This window comes from Phyllostomus discolor, chromosome 5 (genome assembly GCF_004126475.2).
Source record: "Phyllostomus discolor isolate MPI-MPIP mPhyDis1 chromosome 5, mPhyDis1.pri.v3, whole genome shotgun sequence".
NCBI lineage: Eukaryota > Metazoa > Chordata > Mammalia > Chiroptera > Phyllostomidae > Phyllostomus > Phyllostomus discolor.
Genome location: NC_040907.2, coordinates 15,008,697 through 15,025,910, shown reverse-complemented (window position 1 = coordinate 15,025,910; position 17,214 = coordinate 15,008,697). Strand labels below are relative to the sequence as shown.

Genomic DNA, 17,214 nt, shown 5'->3' with positions numbered 1-17,214 from the left:
GCCCATGACACGGTCGGAGCTCAGGTCTCCTGCTTGTTTTCCTCCTCAGGAGAAGGGACCTTCCACACCGGTGTGGATTCTTTAAAAGATGGCACTTAGGAGGACAGAGCCCCAGCAGGGTCCGTAAGGACAAGCGCCTCCATCCCCTTCCTGTCCCAAACCCCTATCCGAGCACTTCTGAGAAACAGGACTGGAGCCCAGCTGCCTCGTGTGACCTTCTGGAAGTCTGTGCGGTGCCCCCCTTCCTCGGCACCCAGAAGGACATGCCTCCCTTCCCCGTCCCCCGCTTCCCGCAACACAGCGTTTGCCATTAATATTTAACATTTCAGGGTCTGCCATTAATATTTAACATTTCAGGGTCGCTGGTTGAGACCCAGCATCTCCCTAAGTAAGAGCTGGCGGCTGCCCCCCCACCCCAAGCCCATTCTCCTCCTCTCAGCACCCACTGAATTGAGGTTAATGATGCTCCCCCTCCCCCCACACTGCAAACAAGTCTGCTTCCTGTCACTCAGGTGAACTCGGTCAAAGGTAAGTGGGACACGGCAACATAGAGGGGCTTTTTTAATTAAAAGTCACAAACATTTCTTCCAATTCACAGGGCCACAAAGCTCTCTAAGCTCCTCGGGGTGACAGATGTCCCAACTACTCCATGACTGATAAGGGTGGAGGTTGAGAGCCTGCGGAGAGAGGGGCACAGGGCTCTGAGCCCTGTGACCCTCTCCAGGCCGGACCCATCCCAGCTGAGGGGCAGACGGCAGGCTGCTGGACCCTGGAAGGTCTCGGTCTCCTAGGCAGGCAGCCCAGCCCTGCAGTTACAGTCGGAACTGGCTAGAGGGCACTGTCCCAGGCCCCGGGAGCTGGGCGGGGGGCCTTGGCGTTCCTGCCTGACCCGAGCCCTCACCCCATTTCCAGGAATCTCCGAGCTGCCACCTGCCTCCCAGGCCTGGCAGAGCCAAGCCCAGGAGGAAAGGAACAGAGTCGGGGAGGAGGGGGAGGGACTCGGCCACGTGGCCCCACGGTTTCAGTAGGTGATCCGTCATCCTCCTGGAACGTTCAGATAGGTCGTATTCACTGATATCTGCAGGGAGGAAATGCTGCTCGGGCAGGCGACTTGCCCAGGTCGGTTTCCTAATCACAAGAACCCCCTGGGGAGCTTCAGGATACTACAGCTTCCTCAGCCTCCCGCTCCCGCTGAATCCCTGGCCCCTGGGGAGTCCGGATTTCTCATAAGCACCTTTAGTGATTCATCTCAGGCATACCGAGGGAAGAATTTCCTATCCATGGTCTCAGATCACCTCCCCAGGGTCACCCCCGTAACACCTCCCGGATGTGGGTAGGGCTTTCTGGGTGCCTGCAGAGCTCCGGCCTCCAGAGCCCCAGCCCCCGGCAACACAGAGGGGCTGCCCGAGGTTCCGCCCAGAGAAGAGGGGCCGATGGGACTGGAGCTCCTCCGGGGCCCCAAGGGCCAGACGCCCTTTGCCCTCCCAGGTCTGAGCGTCCGCCTAGATAAGGAGGCCGTGGCCAGACGTCAGCACCCAGGCTCGTCGCCTGTTGCTGTCCCTACCTGACCTTCCAGCAAGTGAGACAGGACAAAGACAGTAAGCTGAGGCAGGAACGGAAGGAGAAAGAACAGACAACCCAGCCTCCCCTGACGGCGTCCGTGCTGGCCGGGCGCATCTCTGAGGCCCCAGCCCGCCCGCCACTCAGCCCCCGAGGTGGTTTCAGTCCATTTTCCCCTCCCACCCTATGGCTGAGGGCGCATAAGGGAGATCCGTTTGACTTGTGAGTGTGAGAAGAACAGTAATTCAGATGCACTGTATGCAGTGTGACCAGCAGGGAAAGGGGATGGGGTGCAGGATAAAGTGGGGAGTGGGGAGGAAGCTTCGGGCTGGACAGTTCTCCTCTCGAAGGATGGGATCAGCCAATGACAGCGCTGCTGCTCTGGGGAAACAGGGCTGGGGATTCAGGGCAGGTGGCAGGTGAAACAGGGTTCAAGGAGCTGCCCTAAATGCTCGCAAGTCCAGGGAGGGCCATAAAAGGGAAAAGGAGAGAGGGGAGGGGACGATAAACAGGAAATATTTTGAGGAGTATTAGCCACAAGTCAGGTGTTATACCAGAATTTTACACATTTCACCCTCATAACCGTTCTGCATGATAAGGTTTTTTTTTTTCATGTTTTATTATTGCTATTCTATTACAGTTGTCCTTATTTTTCCCCTTTGCCCCCCTCTGCCCGGCCCACCCCACCCCCACCCCCACAGTCCATCCCCGCACCTTTGCCCATGCCCGCGAGCCATTCATACATGTCCTTTGCCTAGTCCCTTCCCCTCCTCCCACCACTGCCCCCCCCCCCACAGCCCTATCAGTCTGTTCCACGTTTCCGTGCCTCTGGTTCTATTCTGCTCATTCGTTTATTTTCCCAGTGAAAAACAAATACCATATGGTCTCACTTACAAGAGGAATCTAATGAACTAAATAAACTAACGTGCAAGATAAGCATTTAGTCAATTCACTCATCCATGGAGCTTTAAACAACCAGACACCGCGCGCCCAGCTGTACATCAGATCCTGTTCTTGGGGTGAGGGGTGCAGTGAGTACGACAGACAGGTGAGACCCCTGTTATCTTACAGCCTGTCTCCAAGTCGCCAATTTTAGGAAGACCGAGGCCCAGAGACGAGGCCTGGTGCTCCCACTGGTGGGCATAGGTGCCGGAGACCGGGATTCAACCCCAGACTTGCACCGCTGCCGGCCCAGCGTCCCCGCCGCCTCGTGACCCGAGGGCTGGCTGTGTTCACAATGAGACACGCCGGCATCCCCTGTGAGGAGTGAGGGCGTCGTTGGAGTGTGGTCCCCAATGGGGTACATGGGAATCCCAAGCCCAGAAGGGCGGTGGGAGAAGGCCCTCAGCATTCCTAGAGTCTCGAGTTGCTGGCGGGGCCCTCGGTTAGTGCACGTACACTGGGGGCCAGGCACCGTTTCCTGGACGGAGCTTTTCCACCAGACTGCGAGGCGGGCGTCATCGACCCCGCTGCACAGACGCCTGACCCTGAGTGGCTGAGTGGCTTGCCCAAGGCCGTACGGCAGGTGACGGGTGGCACCTCCACAGGCTGGCTTGGGGGAAAGAGGGGCGCAGGACCGGTCCACACGTTAGTCTGCTGCTGGACTAGAAGCCCACGCCCCTCTTTGCTGTACGTACACACTCACACTCACACTCACACTCACAGTGAACACATAAATGTGAGCCCGGGAGAGCCCTGGGTTGGCCCAATACAAGGTCAGGGAGAGCTGCCAAGGGTTGCCCCAAAAGGTGCTCTTAACACTGTGGCCGGGGAGGGAGGGACAATGCCCGGACAGGGGCTTTCAAAGGGGAGGGGAGGCTGGGATTTCAGCTAAGAGGTCACTGAGTTCTCTCTCTCTCTCTCTCTCTCTCTCTCTCTCCCCCCCTCCTCCAGTGAGAGGCCCCAGGGCAGCAGGCAGAGTGAGGGGCACCATGTGCCCGGCCCCCTGAGCCCCAGAAAGGGGGAAGAAGCTGTGCTCCCCGGACCAGAGCTGGCACAGCCTTCCCCAGACCCGGCCGTGCCCTGAGACCTGGCTCGGGCGTGCCTTCCTGACCCCCCTCGTGGTAACGGCCCGTCTCCCACGTAGATGCCTCCATGTCACGGGTCTCATCTTACTCGCTTCTGCATCCTCGGTGCCCACCGGGCCTGGCAAAGGGCAGGTGCGAGCCACGTGAGGGAAAAGAACTGAGATGGGGGAAGGATGTCTCGAAGGCTGGGAGGAAGGGTCCCACATTGGCCACTGTGACATCCTCAGGAACCTGGACGGTGAAGAGGCGGCTTCCCCACTGGCCTGCAGCAGGTGCCACACCCTCATACACACGTGGCCACACACCAGGGGCTGGGTCAGTTGCTGCCGGGGGAGGTAGAGAGATGAGAAGCCGCATACTTCCATTTTAGCCGGTGATAACTTCGAACACTGGTCATTTTTAGGTCCATGCCTTCCGCCGTCTGCATGAAGTCCGGGTGCCCAGCCTCACTGACTGCGTTTTTAGGAGGGGAATCAGATTGGAGATGCTGGTGTGTTCCCCAAGGCACGGGTCAGTGGGGGAAGAATTCGGACGAGAACTCTCAGCAGCCGGGAAACTGCCCTTACCCACTCTCCGTACACCAAAGCTGGAGCTGTTCCCTCCTTTCCACTCCCCTGGGGGGCTGGAGCTGGGCAGAAGGGACCCAGCTGGCAGAGGAGGAGCGGTCAGGGAGGCCGGGTGGGGGTGGGGACGGCTCCACCTGTTGCTGCTGCCCGGGCAGCAGCTGCAGAGGGAAGACCGGCCCCTCCTTCACCGCCACCCCTTACAGTCCCCGTCCATTGTCATCACGGTCTCAGTGCTGCTCTATTTAAGGCCCCTGCGTGCGGGCTCCAGGATCACATTTTCTTCCTGGGCCGGCTGAGCCCAGGGCAAGAAGAGACCGAGGATCCTCTCATCCTCCAGAGTCGGCTCCCCAGAGACGCCTGAGTGGCCACACTGCTCCTGTAAGCCGCCTCCAGGGATCGGGGTGGGGAGGGACACCCCCAGGGAAGGAGACCCTCACTCCCCTTCGGGAAGTGGGCTGTGTGTATGCGCGCGTGCTGGGAAAAGAGCCTGGGGGATTTGAAGAGAGAAGGTAGGCAGGTGCTTAGGCAGCACCCAGATTAAAACAGGAGGGGAGCCTAGAAATCTCTCCATCACACTGTTCTGTGTGGTCCTGGGTCTTCCGAGCTGAGCTTTCTGTGATGCTGGCGGGGAGGGGAAAGACCTCTGTGGCTACTGTGGAAGTGGGGCAGGGTGAGCTGGCAGGTCCAGCAAACCTAAGCAGTGCTGGCCAGGTCCTGCTTGGCAGACCCGGCGGGCAGGGAAGGAGAGCAAACCTGCTGGGTGCACATTGCAGGGCCAGGAGGGCGCCCATCCAGCCTGGCAGGAAACTGAGGCCCAGACAGGGCAGGAGCGGTCTCAGTCCCCGCGCGGCAGGGTCAGAATTCCTGCCTCTCAGGAGCTGATGGAGCCACAGCAGAAAGGCTGGACAGACCGTCCCTGCTCCCGCCCACAGGGCCCAGCACAGAGTCCCTGGGCACTCTCTTTCCCTCCTGGGGAAGGAAGGGGAGGGCTGCCTTGCCCCTGCTTCCTCCCCCCGGGGTTGCCTGTCAGAGGCTGAGGCTTTGGGGGAAGGTGGCCCCGTGGCAGGACCTCCAGCCCAGGGCTTTGCACCCCCAGGAGAGGGCAAGAGGGGGGAGGTTTCCTCACTTGGCCCTCGCCCTGCTGACCCTTCCCCGCCAGGCACCCACAGCTCTGGGAATAGGGCAGGGCAGGCTGTGTTCTTGACGCTTAATCCCGAGCCTCGGTCAGTGCTTTAAAAAGAACCGATGGCTCATCTGCTAAAGCCGGGGGTCTGGTTTCGGGAGGCCCAGCAGGTCAGGGATGAGCGCCAGGCCCACCCGCTCTGAGAACTGGGACAAAGCATCCGGGGACGGGAGCCAGCCGCCGACGCCAGGGAACGTTAAGCCTCAGCTGCTGGGGCCAGGGCCACGGCGTCCCAAGAAAGCTGCACCCGCCACCCACCCCCAACCTGGGGTGGTACCCAGCAGCTCTCCTCTGGGCTGTTGGGAGGGAAGAGCAGAATCAGCATGGCCATTCTCTGGGTGCAAGCAGATCCTCTTCCTCGGGGGCAACCAGATGGGCACCCGAGGGGTGAATGTCCTGTCATGTCCAGCTGAGGCCATGGCACGAGGCCCTCGGTCCCGGCTAACACCCCACAGTAATCCAGTCTCTCTTGGGTATTCATTCTTAGTGGACACCCCAAAGGAACAAACTTTTAGGAACTGGAAGGAGTCAATAAATGCCACCAAGAGTGACGTTTGGCAGCCTGAGCCCTGGACACCCCACAACAGACCGAGAATCTCTGACGAGCCAGTGGGCCACCTGCCATGTCATGAACTTAGAGAAATGGTCACCTGGCTTCCCTGTTCACAGCCAGGCTAGCACACCACACACACACACACACACACACACACACACACGCACAGAGGCCCCTGGGGGCGGTCGGGTGGAGGCAGCCAGGGCAGAGCTGGGCCAAGTGGGAGCAGACGGGACAGGGCTGGAGTGTCACTCTCTTCTGCCTTTTTCTTCATGGTCAGGGTCTATATCAGGTCCAAGCCCAGCAAGACCCTCCCCAGTCAAGGGCCTGCCACCCAGAGTTCCCACCTGGAGGAGGTGTCAAAGCCATTCCAAGGACCCCCCTCCCGAGCATCCTAGAGGTTCATCTCAGAGGGGCCCTCAGAAACCCAGCGCTGACACCGAGGCCCACATCTGGGAGAGGACTCAGGGCTCAGGACAAGAACCCAAAGCAGCTAGCTTGGGGGCTTCCCCCCCTCCTCCCCTCCCTCTCCAGGACTCACTCCCTGACCCCTAAGCCTCCCTCAGACTAGTCTGAGCCAGCTCCACTGGGCGTGACCTGGGGGCCCTGCCCTGAGCCTCGGGAATGCAAGGGGGTTCCCCCCTGTCGTGCCCCCTTACAAGAAGAAAGGCCGTGGGGCCCACTGTGTGCCTGGCCTCAGCCACGGCCTGGCCCTGAGTAGGTGTGTGGCATCGAGGTCAAGAAAGCTCAGCGCTGGGCAGACCGGGGTGCTGGTCACGGCCCCACTGGTGGCCCGCTGCGTGACCCTGGGCACGCCCTTCCCTCCCCGTGAGCCAAATGGGGTGATGATGAAGCTGTGTTGTCTGGAGTGTTGCAGGGACCAGGGTAATGCATTTGAAAGCTCCTAATGTGAGGCCTGGCACACAGTGAGTGCTCACTGTTGTGACTTTTAACTCATTCACAGCCTTGTCAAAGGGTCAAGATGCACAGACGTGAAATAATTAGTGAGAGGAGGCATTTTTTGAATCAGAACTAAATTGTGAAGTCTGGATACAAAGTACAAAAGGGATCAGAGGAGGGAAAATTCTAGGGGGCCTGTAGATTTTCAGCAGTGCTTAGAAACGTAATGTTGATATGTGCCACTTACATAGTACCTACTATGTGTCAGGTGCTCATCAAACCGTTCCAACCCCTGGGAGGTTGGTAAACCCATTTTATAGATGAGGAAACCAAGTCATTGAGTCTTGTCCAAGGTCACACACTTAACTGGAGTGCGAAGCTGGGATCACAGCTGGGGGTTGGACGCAGACCCTCCATGTCCAACCTGTGCGCTCACGTAAGCAGGCTCAGGTTGGGCTTTGAAGCACGAACAGAGTTGAGCAAGCCAGGAGGAGGAGAAGCTTCTCCAGGTGAGGAAACCAGTGCAGGCAAAGACGCAGAGGTGGGACTGAGTGTGGCGGATGCAGGAAGAGCGAGGACAGCTGCCCACCTTGAGCCATAGAACATCGCCGAGATCAATCTTCTGGGCAGCTGAGGCCCCCTTGGGCAACTCCCTCTCCCTCTCAGGCCTGTCTGCCCACTGGAGAGAGAACCCCCACCCCCTCAGCCCACAAACCTCCCAGAGGTGCTGGGACCACATGGGGAAGGGACGGACCGATGAAGGGACCGTGTAACCTTGGCTTGGCAGGTGGTTGTTTCTGCAGCCATGACGCTGCCGCACAGCTTGGGGAATGCAGGGGAGCCCCAGCCCCGCCAGACCGTGGAGGTCCACAGGCTGGAACACCGCCAGGAGGAGGAGCAGAAGGAGCAGCGGCAGCACAGCCTGCACATGGGGTCCTCGGTGCGCAGGCGGACCTTCCGCAGCAGGTGGGGGCATCGGGGACCTGACCCCAGCCACTGCCCTGTCCCCGGGGCCTGGGTCTGAGAGGGAGGCACCACCCTGTCCTCTGGGTATTCCAGTCTGAAGGAGGAGGCACAGCCTGCTTTCTGAGGCCCCAGTGTGAGGAGGGAGGAGCAGCCGTGCCTGCTAGTCCTTGGGGCTGAGATGGATGGACCCGGCCCTAAACTCGGGGAGCCCCACCCAGATGCCCAGCAAACCTGCAGGAGCCATAACCTCTCCTCTCCCGGGCAGCGAGGAAGAGTACCAGTTCAGCGCCGCAGACTACGCCCTCGCAGCCGCCTTGGCTCTGACGGCCTCCTCAGAGGTGTCTTGGTAAGTCAAGCGACCATTCCAGAGAGCACTGGGCTGAGAAGGGGCCACCCTGTCCGGTCCCCTTCCTCCATGTGGGGCTCCCACACTGAGCTTAAAGAAGCTGCCAGAGTGACACATCTAGACTAAGGGGCTAGGCCAAGGTTAAAGCCCAGGACTATCTGACCACAGAGCCCACCTCACCACCTTCTGGATGCATCCACAGGCAGCAGTGGGGGGCCATCCCCAAGAGGTGGGTGGGGGGTTCCACCTGCACCAGCTGGCCGCACGCAGTGCGGGAGGGGGCTGGAGAGAGGAGGAGCGAGTAAACCAGCCCCAGGTTTCCAACGAGTCCCGAGACTGGAAAGGCCTGTTGGCGTGAGACTGTTGGGCGGCTGGGTTGTGGGCTAGGAGGCCTGGGTCGAGGTCCTGGCTGCTCTGAAGCAAGTCACTGAGCCTCCGGTGTCTGTCCTGAAAAATGGCAAGACTGACCCCCGTCCACTTGGTTGCAGTGAAAACAAGAGGAACAATGGTCTGTGAAAGAGCCTTGCAAACCATTTGAGAGTAGTCATTATGCACCTACTGGATGCAGGACCCATGCAGGGTATTTTTGGAGGCAAGAGAGAATAAAAGTTATTCTGTCCTCAAGAAGCTTAAAGTGCAGGTGGCAACGCTGGGGGTAGGCAACGGCTGGGATGCCCTCCCCTCCGGCCACCGATGCTGGGTCCTCAGCCACTTGCGTCCTCTGTCGCCGCACAGGGAGGCCCAGCTGAGGCGCCGCACGTCCACGGTGGAGCTGGAGGAGCGCGGGCAGAAGCGGGTGCGCTTCGGCAATGACTTGGAGAGGACGGACATCGCCTTCCTGCGGACCCAGTGGCTGCTGCGCCAGAGACGGGACCGCAAGGCGCTGAGGCGGCGGGTAAGGGGCTGGGCTGCGGAGCCCCGGGGCCCTGAGACCTGGGGCCCATCGCGAGCCACCCACCTTGCTCCACCCACTTTGCAGACCCTGGCTGTCGACCAGGGTTTGAATCCCAGTGCCCCAGCCCCCAGCTCTGTGACCTTAGGCAAGCAATGGATTCTTCCAGGGCCTCGGTTTACTTATCTGCCAAATAGATGCGTGTGGTTGAACCAGCTCTCAGTGTCGAGGTGCGAATTAAATGAGATCGGGCTTGTAAAGTCACTTTCCCAGGGCCTGGGGCTCGGAGGACCCTCAGGAAATGCTGTTCCTGACCGACAGCAGGGATCTCCGTGCAGGAGAGCACCAGCTAACACCTACGTGGGCTTCCTCAGTGCCCATGTTCTTCACACATCGACTCCTTGAATCCTCATTACAACCCCACGGAGGGGGTGCATGTTACTATCTCCCCAATTTAATAAAGAGGAACCTGAGGTCTTGTCTATGGTTTCACAGATAGTAAGTGGCAGAGTCGGCCTTGACCGCAGGCCTGTTGGCTCCAAAGCCCACGTTCTGCCCTCTGGAAGCACTGCCTCTCAGATACGGCTGCAGGGGCTCCAGCCGACGGAGGCCTGACTCTGGAGCCTGGGTGTCAGGGAGCAAGGCGGCCGCGAAGATGGGGGAGAGCAGCACCCTGGCTCAGAGGAGTCACAGGCCTTCTCCTGCTTCCAGACCGAGGAGAAGGTTCGGGAGGCCAAAGAGCTAAGAGAGCTGTGCTCCGGCCGGGGGCCCTGGTTCTGGATCCCACTGCGCTCCCACGCCGTCTGGGAGCACACCACGGTCCTGCTGACCTGCACCGTCCAGGGCTCGCCCCCACCCCAGGTCACCTGGTAAGCCGCTGGGGCGGGAGAGGGGGGTCCTTGCCTTGCTTGCCTTCTTGGTTACGTGAATGTGAGTTCCTCACAGCCCAATGTCCCTCAGGGGCCCAGTCCTCCCCCAGAGGTTCCTGCAGCCCCCAGACCCTGAGCTCTGCCCACCTCCCAAAACAGAGCAGCAGCTGCTAGGGAGGCTCAGGAGAAGTTATTCTTAGCTGCCTCCCAGCCAGCCTGGGGCTAGAAGACGCCTGGGCCTCCGGGAGCCAGCCCTTGTAAAAATGTGGTTCTGGTGTCATGGAAAGGCAGCTGCTCCCAGCTGGGTGTCTCCGGGGATTAAGGAGGGGGGAGCCAGGGCAGGGGACAGGGAGCAGGGGAGCAGTGGGGACTCCGGCAAGAAGCAGCCCAGGCTTGGACTGGGAGCCCTGTGCTCCAGGCCTGGCTCTCTGTCTCTCTGCCAACTCGCTGTGTGGTCTCAACTGGATCTCTGAACCTCTCCAGTCCGGACTCAGTTTCCCTTTCTATAACATGGGTTGAATACCTCCTGCCCAGCCTGCCTCTAGTGAACATTGAATGCCACAACAACGTGAAGACTCTCAGAATGTGGAAGGTGCTGGAAAAGCAGGAGCTATCTTTCCTGGGGAGGTGGCAGGTGTCTCCTGAACAAGCATCGTGGAAACTGGGGGTGGCCGGGGCCATGCCCGGGGCCCCAGCTCTACCCCGGAGGGAGGCGTGTCGTTCACACAGCTGATCCCGCAGTTTCCTGCCTTCCCCTGGGTCTAGGGCCCGCTGTCAGCCACGCTGGAAGCCGAGGACGGGATTTCAACCAATTCTTTACGAAAAGCGTCATCTGTCCCAGGCACTGTGGTATAGATGTGACTCAGACACAGCCTTGCCTCCAGGAACTCTCCGCCCAGAAGCGAAATGTCCACAGAGAAGTGTATTCATGGGTGGCATTTGAGGTTAAAGAGGGGAGGTGAAGGGGAGGAAGTAGCTGCCCTCACCTGCAAAACCCAGGGAGGCTTCTCAGAGGACGTAACGTACAAGCCAGACCTTGAAGGTAAACAGACCGTGGTCTAGTAGAGGAGAGAAGATAAGCACACGATAACCAAAATCACGAAGGAGAAAGCAACAGCTTGTACTTGAACCCACTTTTCAATGACCTAGCACTTTTCTCTCATTCGATCCTTGGGGCCACCCAGGAGGTAGGGACTATTATCCCCATTTCATAGGTGAAGATAGCAAGGCCCAGAGAGGCAGTGACCTGTCAAAGGTCACACAGCCAGCGTGAGTCAGGATTCAAACTTACGTCTTTTGTCTCCCAGCCCATATCTCCTTCCACTGGCCTAGAGAGGAGGAAAGTCCCAATTCTAGTTCTGTTTTTCCCTTAAAGCACACCTAATGTTTCAGAAGTCAGAGAAATAGAAAGCACCTAGGCCAGGAGCAATCGAGAAGGCGTCTGGAGGGTGTTAACACTGGAACTGGCCATTGCCAGGTGACATTCACTCAAAAGAGCAGGCCAGACACCATGCTGGGCACTGGGGCTTTGTGGGAGCCAGGGCGGTCCCTGCCTGCGAGTTTCTGTTTCGCTGGAGGACTGCCCCCACCAGCTGGGCCCGGCGAAGCTCGGGTCAGCCCCTCAGCTGTCCCGGCTGGCAGCCACCCCCTGCCCTGCCCTGGCACTGAGGGCCACACCGAAGCATTCTCTGGGACCCGTGCAGCCAGGGGGGCTCGTTTCCACCCCTGCCGGCAATGTTGTCACAACAGGGCGAGGTTGCCACAACAGAGCATTCCAGCCTGTGGCTCGGCATTGGGGCTGGTTTTCCACCATCAATCACCTCCGGCAGGGACACACACGCCCTGGAATTGGCCTCCAGACCTCTGTCCAGGCCCCAGGTCCGGAGGAAGACCCTGGCCCACCAGGCTTGGGGCAAGTCCATTTATACGGCAATTGCTGAGTGCTCCCCGGATGCAGGGGCAACGGGAGGGCAGGGTGGGCAGGGCCCGAGCCTTGCTGTGTCCCTGCTGCCGAAGGAAGAGACGATCCTTTCTGAGGTCAGAATCAGTCTCCTGGGCCAAGCAGACTTAAAAATTAAAACCTAACACCAAAATATGGACGGGAAAGGGAAAATGAGACAAAGAGTAAAAATCTCACTCTTTTGTGTGGACCTGTCTGAGCCAGGCTCTGGGCTGTGTGTTTCGGCCCCAGCTCTCTCGTGTATTACTGTTTTACAATGGACCACCGTGGAGGGTCATCAGCACAGCCCGTGCGGGCCCACTGTTCCGGCAGGAGAAGCCCAGAGAGAGGGCGAGATGAGCTCAGAGGCCCCTGGCTGTCCTGGTCATTCCTAGAGCCGTGATTGCTGCTTTTTCTAGGAAAGGCAGAGGCTGGCCAGGCTGAGGTGTCTGGAATGTTTCTGATAGGTAGCGGGGTGGGGCACCTGACCTTGGCCCCCAAGCCTGGGAGAGGTGGAGAGACTGGGCCTTCAGTGTAGGCACCGCCTTCCCTACACAAGACCTAGTTGGGATTCTTTAAGAAGAGGGCGCAGCCTGGGGTTTATGTGGTGGGGCGTGAGCCTGGCGCTATTTGGTTGCCCTGGAGACAAACAAGGCATGGGGTGGGGGAGCCAGGTCCACGGAAGGCAACACACTGAGGTCGGGGTGCCCTCTCTCGGCCAAGCCTCCTCTCCACCCTCAGCCACCACCGGGGCAGACGGCCCATGCACCAGCCGGCCTCACGGACTCAGAGGCCCAGCAAGGGGCACTGACTTGCCCGAGGTCACCCAGTGATAGGTGTCAAGGCCACGCAACAGTCACAGGCTTTCACTGACCAGCCCTGACTCCTCAGGCTCCAGACCCCCCTCAATGGACGGTGGGAGATGGAAGAGGCAAGCCCCCCTCACCGTCCAGTGCCCACAGGAGGGAGGACAGGTCCCCAGTGGCCACAGGAAATAGCAGCAGTGTCCAGGAGCAGAGGGGTGATCTGCTCAGCCAGCCTTGGGAATCACCTGAGAGTCTAAAAAGTACCGATGCCCGGGTCCCACCTCCAAAGATTGTGATTTTTAATTCTGCGATGCAACCTGGGCAGGGAGACCTTTTGCAATGGGTTAAACAAGAGGATTTACGCTTCTCTCATGTAAGTGTCTTTGCAGACAGGGCGGGCTGCGGCCGCAGCACTGCTCACGGGCGGTCACCCGGGCACTCAGGCCTGGTCCCCTGTGGGCGAGGGCAGTCCTCACGGCCACAGTCCACCTCCCGACGGAAGGAAAGATGACGTAAAGGGGGCGGAAGGGACCATGCGAGGCTTGTCTTACTTCCTGCTGACCACACCCGGTCACGTGGCCGCACCTAGCAGAACACAGCCTGAGTGATAAAGCTTTTAGTGGCGCGGGGATACATTCTGTTCCTTTAGAATAAGAGAAGAATGCCTGTTGGAGAATAACGAGCAGTTTCTGATGCAAATTCCCGAAGACGTGTGTTTAAAATCTGGCCTTGGAGATTTTTAAATCTTCCTGTGGTGATTTTAACAAGAGCCAGGATAAAGAACCTCTGTCCTGTGGGGTCAACAGGGAGGTAGGGATGGGAGTACTTTCCTTGGTAACCCACCTCACAGGAGGGAATATCTGGGCCTTGGTCCCTGGAGGCCCCCCAACGTGGAGAGGAGTGGCCGTCCCTAAATAGAGTTTCCCTCTTCTCTGCCTCCCAGAAGGGAATGGACTCGGGAGCATCTATAATGTTCAGGCCGCTGGAGAAAAGCTTTGCACGTCTTACCACGTTTAATTGGCACGACAACCTTACAGGGTCGGTGCTATTCTCACTCCCATTTCACAGATGAGAACAAACGGGGTTCAGTGCGGTGAACGCGCTGCCCTGGGCCACACGGGCGAGGACGCGGCACAGAGCTGAGGTCGGAATCCAGGTCGAGAGGCTCTGAGTCCTTCCTGCTCGGAAGCACACTGCCTGCCACAGGTCACCGTGTCTCCACAGGTACAAAAACGACACGCGAATCGATCCTCGCCTCTTCCCTGTTGGAAAGTACCGAATCACCAACAACTACGGGCTGCTGACCCTGGAGATCAGGAGGTGAGGCTGTGCGCCCCGAGACACCGCTAACCCCCAGGCCCCAGTATCCCTGAAGCCAGAGAAGGATTCCCAGCCCCTCCTCCGAGCCGTTGCCCAAGCGTCTGGGGTGCTCGTTAAAATATCGATTTGTGGGAAGGACCTTTCTCTCACCCCAAGAGACCCAGATTAAGTGGGGCTCAGGAATCGATATGTAACACATACCCCCGTGGGAGTGTGTCCCCAGTGAGAAATGTGGACCCAGAGCCCAGGAGCAAGGACCGAATGCTGAGCTAGGCAAGTTGGGGGAGCTCTTTGCTGGGGGAGAGAAACAAATTCTTACACACATACACACACACGTGTGCATGCACTCACATCCACACACACGTGCAAGTGGAAGCAGTGGGAAGGGACAGTTAGACGGGCCTTTCAGGAGATGGCGAGCCTCAAGCCCGGTTTTGCAGGAGGAGGCCTCACGGGGAGGGAGGCGGGGAAGCACAGCCCCAACTTACGCGCAACTCAGGGGCTGCCTCGTGCTGCCTTCCTCCCGGTGCCGAGCTCCGTGCTGGCGCTCTACACGCTCGGCCAGCAACGCCCACCCCTGTCCATGCAGGAAGGCGTTGTTGCAGGTAAGGAAACCAGGGCTGTGAAGGGTCATAGGTTGCACAGCTTCTACAGGGCAGGGCCTGGGTTGGAGCGAGTTCTCTCCATCTGGGTTCTTCCCCGTATGCCACACACTCCCCTTCGGCCAGCTCGGGCTTTAGAGACACAAATATGCACAGGACAGTGACCCTGCCCTCCGGAAGCAATGCAGGGATACTCGGACGTAAGCATCTGACCATGCACGCGATGCTGCAGAGGGAGGGGTCCCGTGGGCTGTGCAGTCGGGGAAGGCACGCAGGTCGGGGGGGTGGGGGAGGAAGTGCTTGCAGAGCAGGTGGGGCTGACCCTTAAAACAAGAGGGACCCCTGCCCTGAGCAGCCAGGGGATGAGAGGGGGCACCGAGGGGCCTCTCTGCTTGCTGATGGGAGCCAGGTGTGCCACAGCCTGCCAAGTACTGTCTCCGTCACTAAGGTCACTGGGAACAGGACAGGTGCAGCCTGGGTGGTGGGGAGACCTGGGCCTGAGACTGAGAAAACCCGGGCGTCTGGCCCAGCCCTGGCGCAGACTGGCAGCATGTCCCTGGCAAGCCCGTGCCCTGCGCCGGCTCCAGGCTTCTGTTCCGGGGGTGCTGATGGGGCGGGAGGGAGGCCGTGCCTCGGAGAGGGCTTGCCACCTCAGAGCTGGGCCGAATTCCGGTTGCTGTGTGACTCTGGGCAGGGCGCTTAACCTCTCTCATTCTACACTCAGTGATAACAACCTGCTTTCAAAGCACCCTCCCCTGAGGTGGGCTAGGCTGATGGTGCACCCCCAGTTTTCCGGAGGTGGGCACTGAGGTGTGGAGAGGGGCGGGGGCCAGCCCGAAGGCACACCGCTTTTCAGAAGGGGAGCCCGAGCCACGGCCTGAAGCCTCCCCGCTGAGACCCTCCCGTTAATCCCCGCCCTCCCCACCCCCAGACTCGGACTTGGGTTCCCTGAGGAGCCCAATGGTCTTGGGGGCCCTTCTCCCTCTCTCCTTCCAGATGCACCAAGGAGGACTCAGCCACCTACACGGTGAAGGTGAAGAACGCTTTTGGCCAGGCCTCCTCCTACGCCAAAGTCCTCGTCCGCAGTAAGTCCTCCCGTCCCGTCCCTGACAGGCCGGGCCAGTCCACAGCACACCCAGGATGATCAGGACGGGGGTCTGTGGTCAGATGGAGGAAGGGCCCTGGCGCAGGGGTATCTGGCCTGGGTGGGACCAGGCGACCAGGGCAGCCACGGAGACGCTCCCTTCCCCGGGGCCTTTGAAGCAAGTGCGAGTCTCTGCCTCAGGCTGCACCACCTGCACAGCCGTCTCCGAGGAGTGTGCCGGTCCTGTCGGGTTGGGCTGGGGTCCGGATCCAGCTCAGGTCCTCTGGGAGGGTGGTCCGGCCCTGCCAGTCCCACTGAGGGGTCCCCGCGGGCAAAAGCCGAGCCCTATTGACCCCCACTGCCCCATTTGGGTTCTGATGCTATTTCCCAGCCGTACCTCTGAAGGTTACCCCAAGGGCATCTGCAGTCACAGCGCAAGGCTGGGGAGATGCTCGGGAGTTAGGCAGGCCCCAGCTCTCGGGCTGGCTCTGTTGCCCGCGGGCTGTGCGAGCCGGGGCAGGCGGCTTCTCGTCTCAGCCTCTTCGTCTGCCAAGGGGACTCTTACTGCCTCCCTCAGACTCCCGTGTAGACTAAATTAAGCGGTATAGGCCAGGTGTAGCTCTATTAGAGTCTCCCTCCCCCACCCCGTGACCAGCACAGAGCATGGCCCAGGAGGCCATACCTCCGGGCTCAGGACAATGACCTCAGTGACCCTGAGAGAGAAACAGCATGTGCCCAGAGTCAAGCCCAAGGTCAGGCATCAGGGCCCCCTGCAGATATTGGCCCCTCATCAAGCCCAGCAGCTTTGAATCCGTCGGCCCCCAGACCCCAGCCACGTTCGCACCAACACCGCCCACTCGCTGCCACAACTACCCGCCCCGCTCATCTCATCTCCGTGGCCTCTGTGGTGGCCCCAGTGGGGGGCCTTGGGCTGGGAGGCTGGAGCTCTGGGTTCTAATGCTGAGTCTTCCACCGACTTTGTGTGACCTTGCACAGCCTCCCAGACGTCCTTCCAGGGACCAATGTCACACGGTGGCTTCAGGCTAGTTGGGTGACAATACCTCTGTCTGCTCCTCCTTATGAGAGGACTACAAAGGCACCAGCAGACAGGCCTATTGTGAGATTAAACCGTTTAACAAGCGGCACGTGGCACTTGCTATGTGAACAAAAGCGTCCGTGCTCTTCTCTGGTGTTCTGTGCCAGCGTCTCCTTGGACTTCACCCTTACGCCCCCAGACGGCTCCCTTGGCGCTGCCCCTTCCCCTGACCCCCCCAGGAACCCCAGCCCCACCGGGCTCTGCCTCTCTGAAGACTATGTGACCCTGGCAGTGAGCTGGGCAGAGGAAGGAAACCCCCGTTTACTAAGCACCAACTGTGTCAGGCTCTGGCTGAGCGAGGGCTCTGCTCCTGTGAATTCAGTTGTTCAGAGCCCCACCGCCTCCAGGTAGGAGTCACGCCTCCGTTTTACCGAGGTAGGAACTGGGGCGCAGAGGAGTGAAGGAGCTTCCCCAAAGCCCAAGGGGAGCCACTCACAGGGCAGGACTCACACCCACACCCGCGGGCCACGCCGCCCAAAGGTCTGGCAGGAACGTGGGTCTGGAC

The 17,214-nt window shown here is 59.8% G+C and overlaps 1 protein-coding gene across 1 annotated transcript in view; it reads left to right on the top strand.

The window, feature by feature from the left end:
* The first annotated feature begins 4,322 nt into the window (after positions 1 to 4,322).
* Positions 4,323 to 17,214, top strand: part of MYOM3 (myomesin 3) — a 48,408-nt gene continuing 35,516 nt past the window's right edge. The window contains exons 1-7 of the mRNA XM_028513469.2: positions 4,323 to 4,531; positions 7,577 to 7,755; positions 8,021 to 8,101; positions 8,837 to 8,996; positions 9,705 to 9,862; positions 13,832 to 13,927; positions 15,526 to 15,614. Of these exons, the coding sequence (XP_028369270.1) occupies positions 7,595 to 7,755; positions 8,021 to 8,101; positions 8,837 to 8,996; positions 9,705 to 9,862; positions 13,832 to 13,927; positions 15,526 to 15,614 (745 nt within the window). The 5' untranslated portion in view covers positions 4,323 to 4,531; positions 7,577 to 7,594. The remainder of the gene's footprint in view (positions 4,532 to 7,576; positions 7,756 to 8,020; positions 8,102 to 8,836; positions 8,997 to 9,704; positions 9,863 to 13,831; positions 13,928 to 15,525; positions 15,615 to 17,214) is intronic.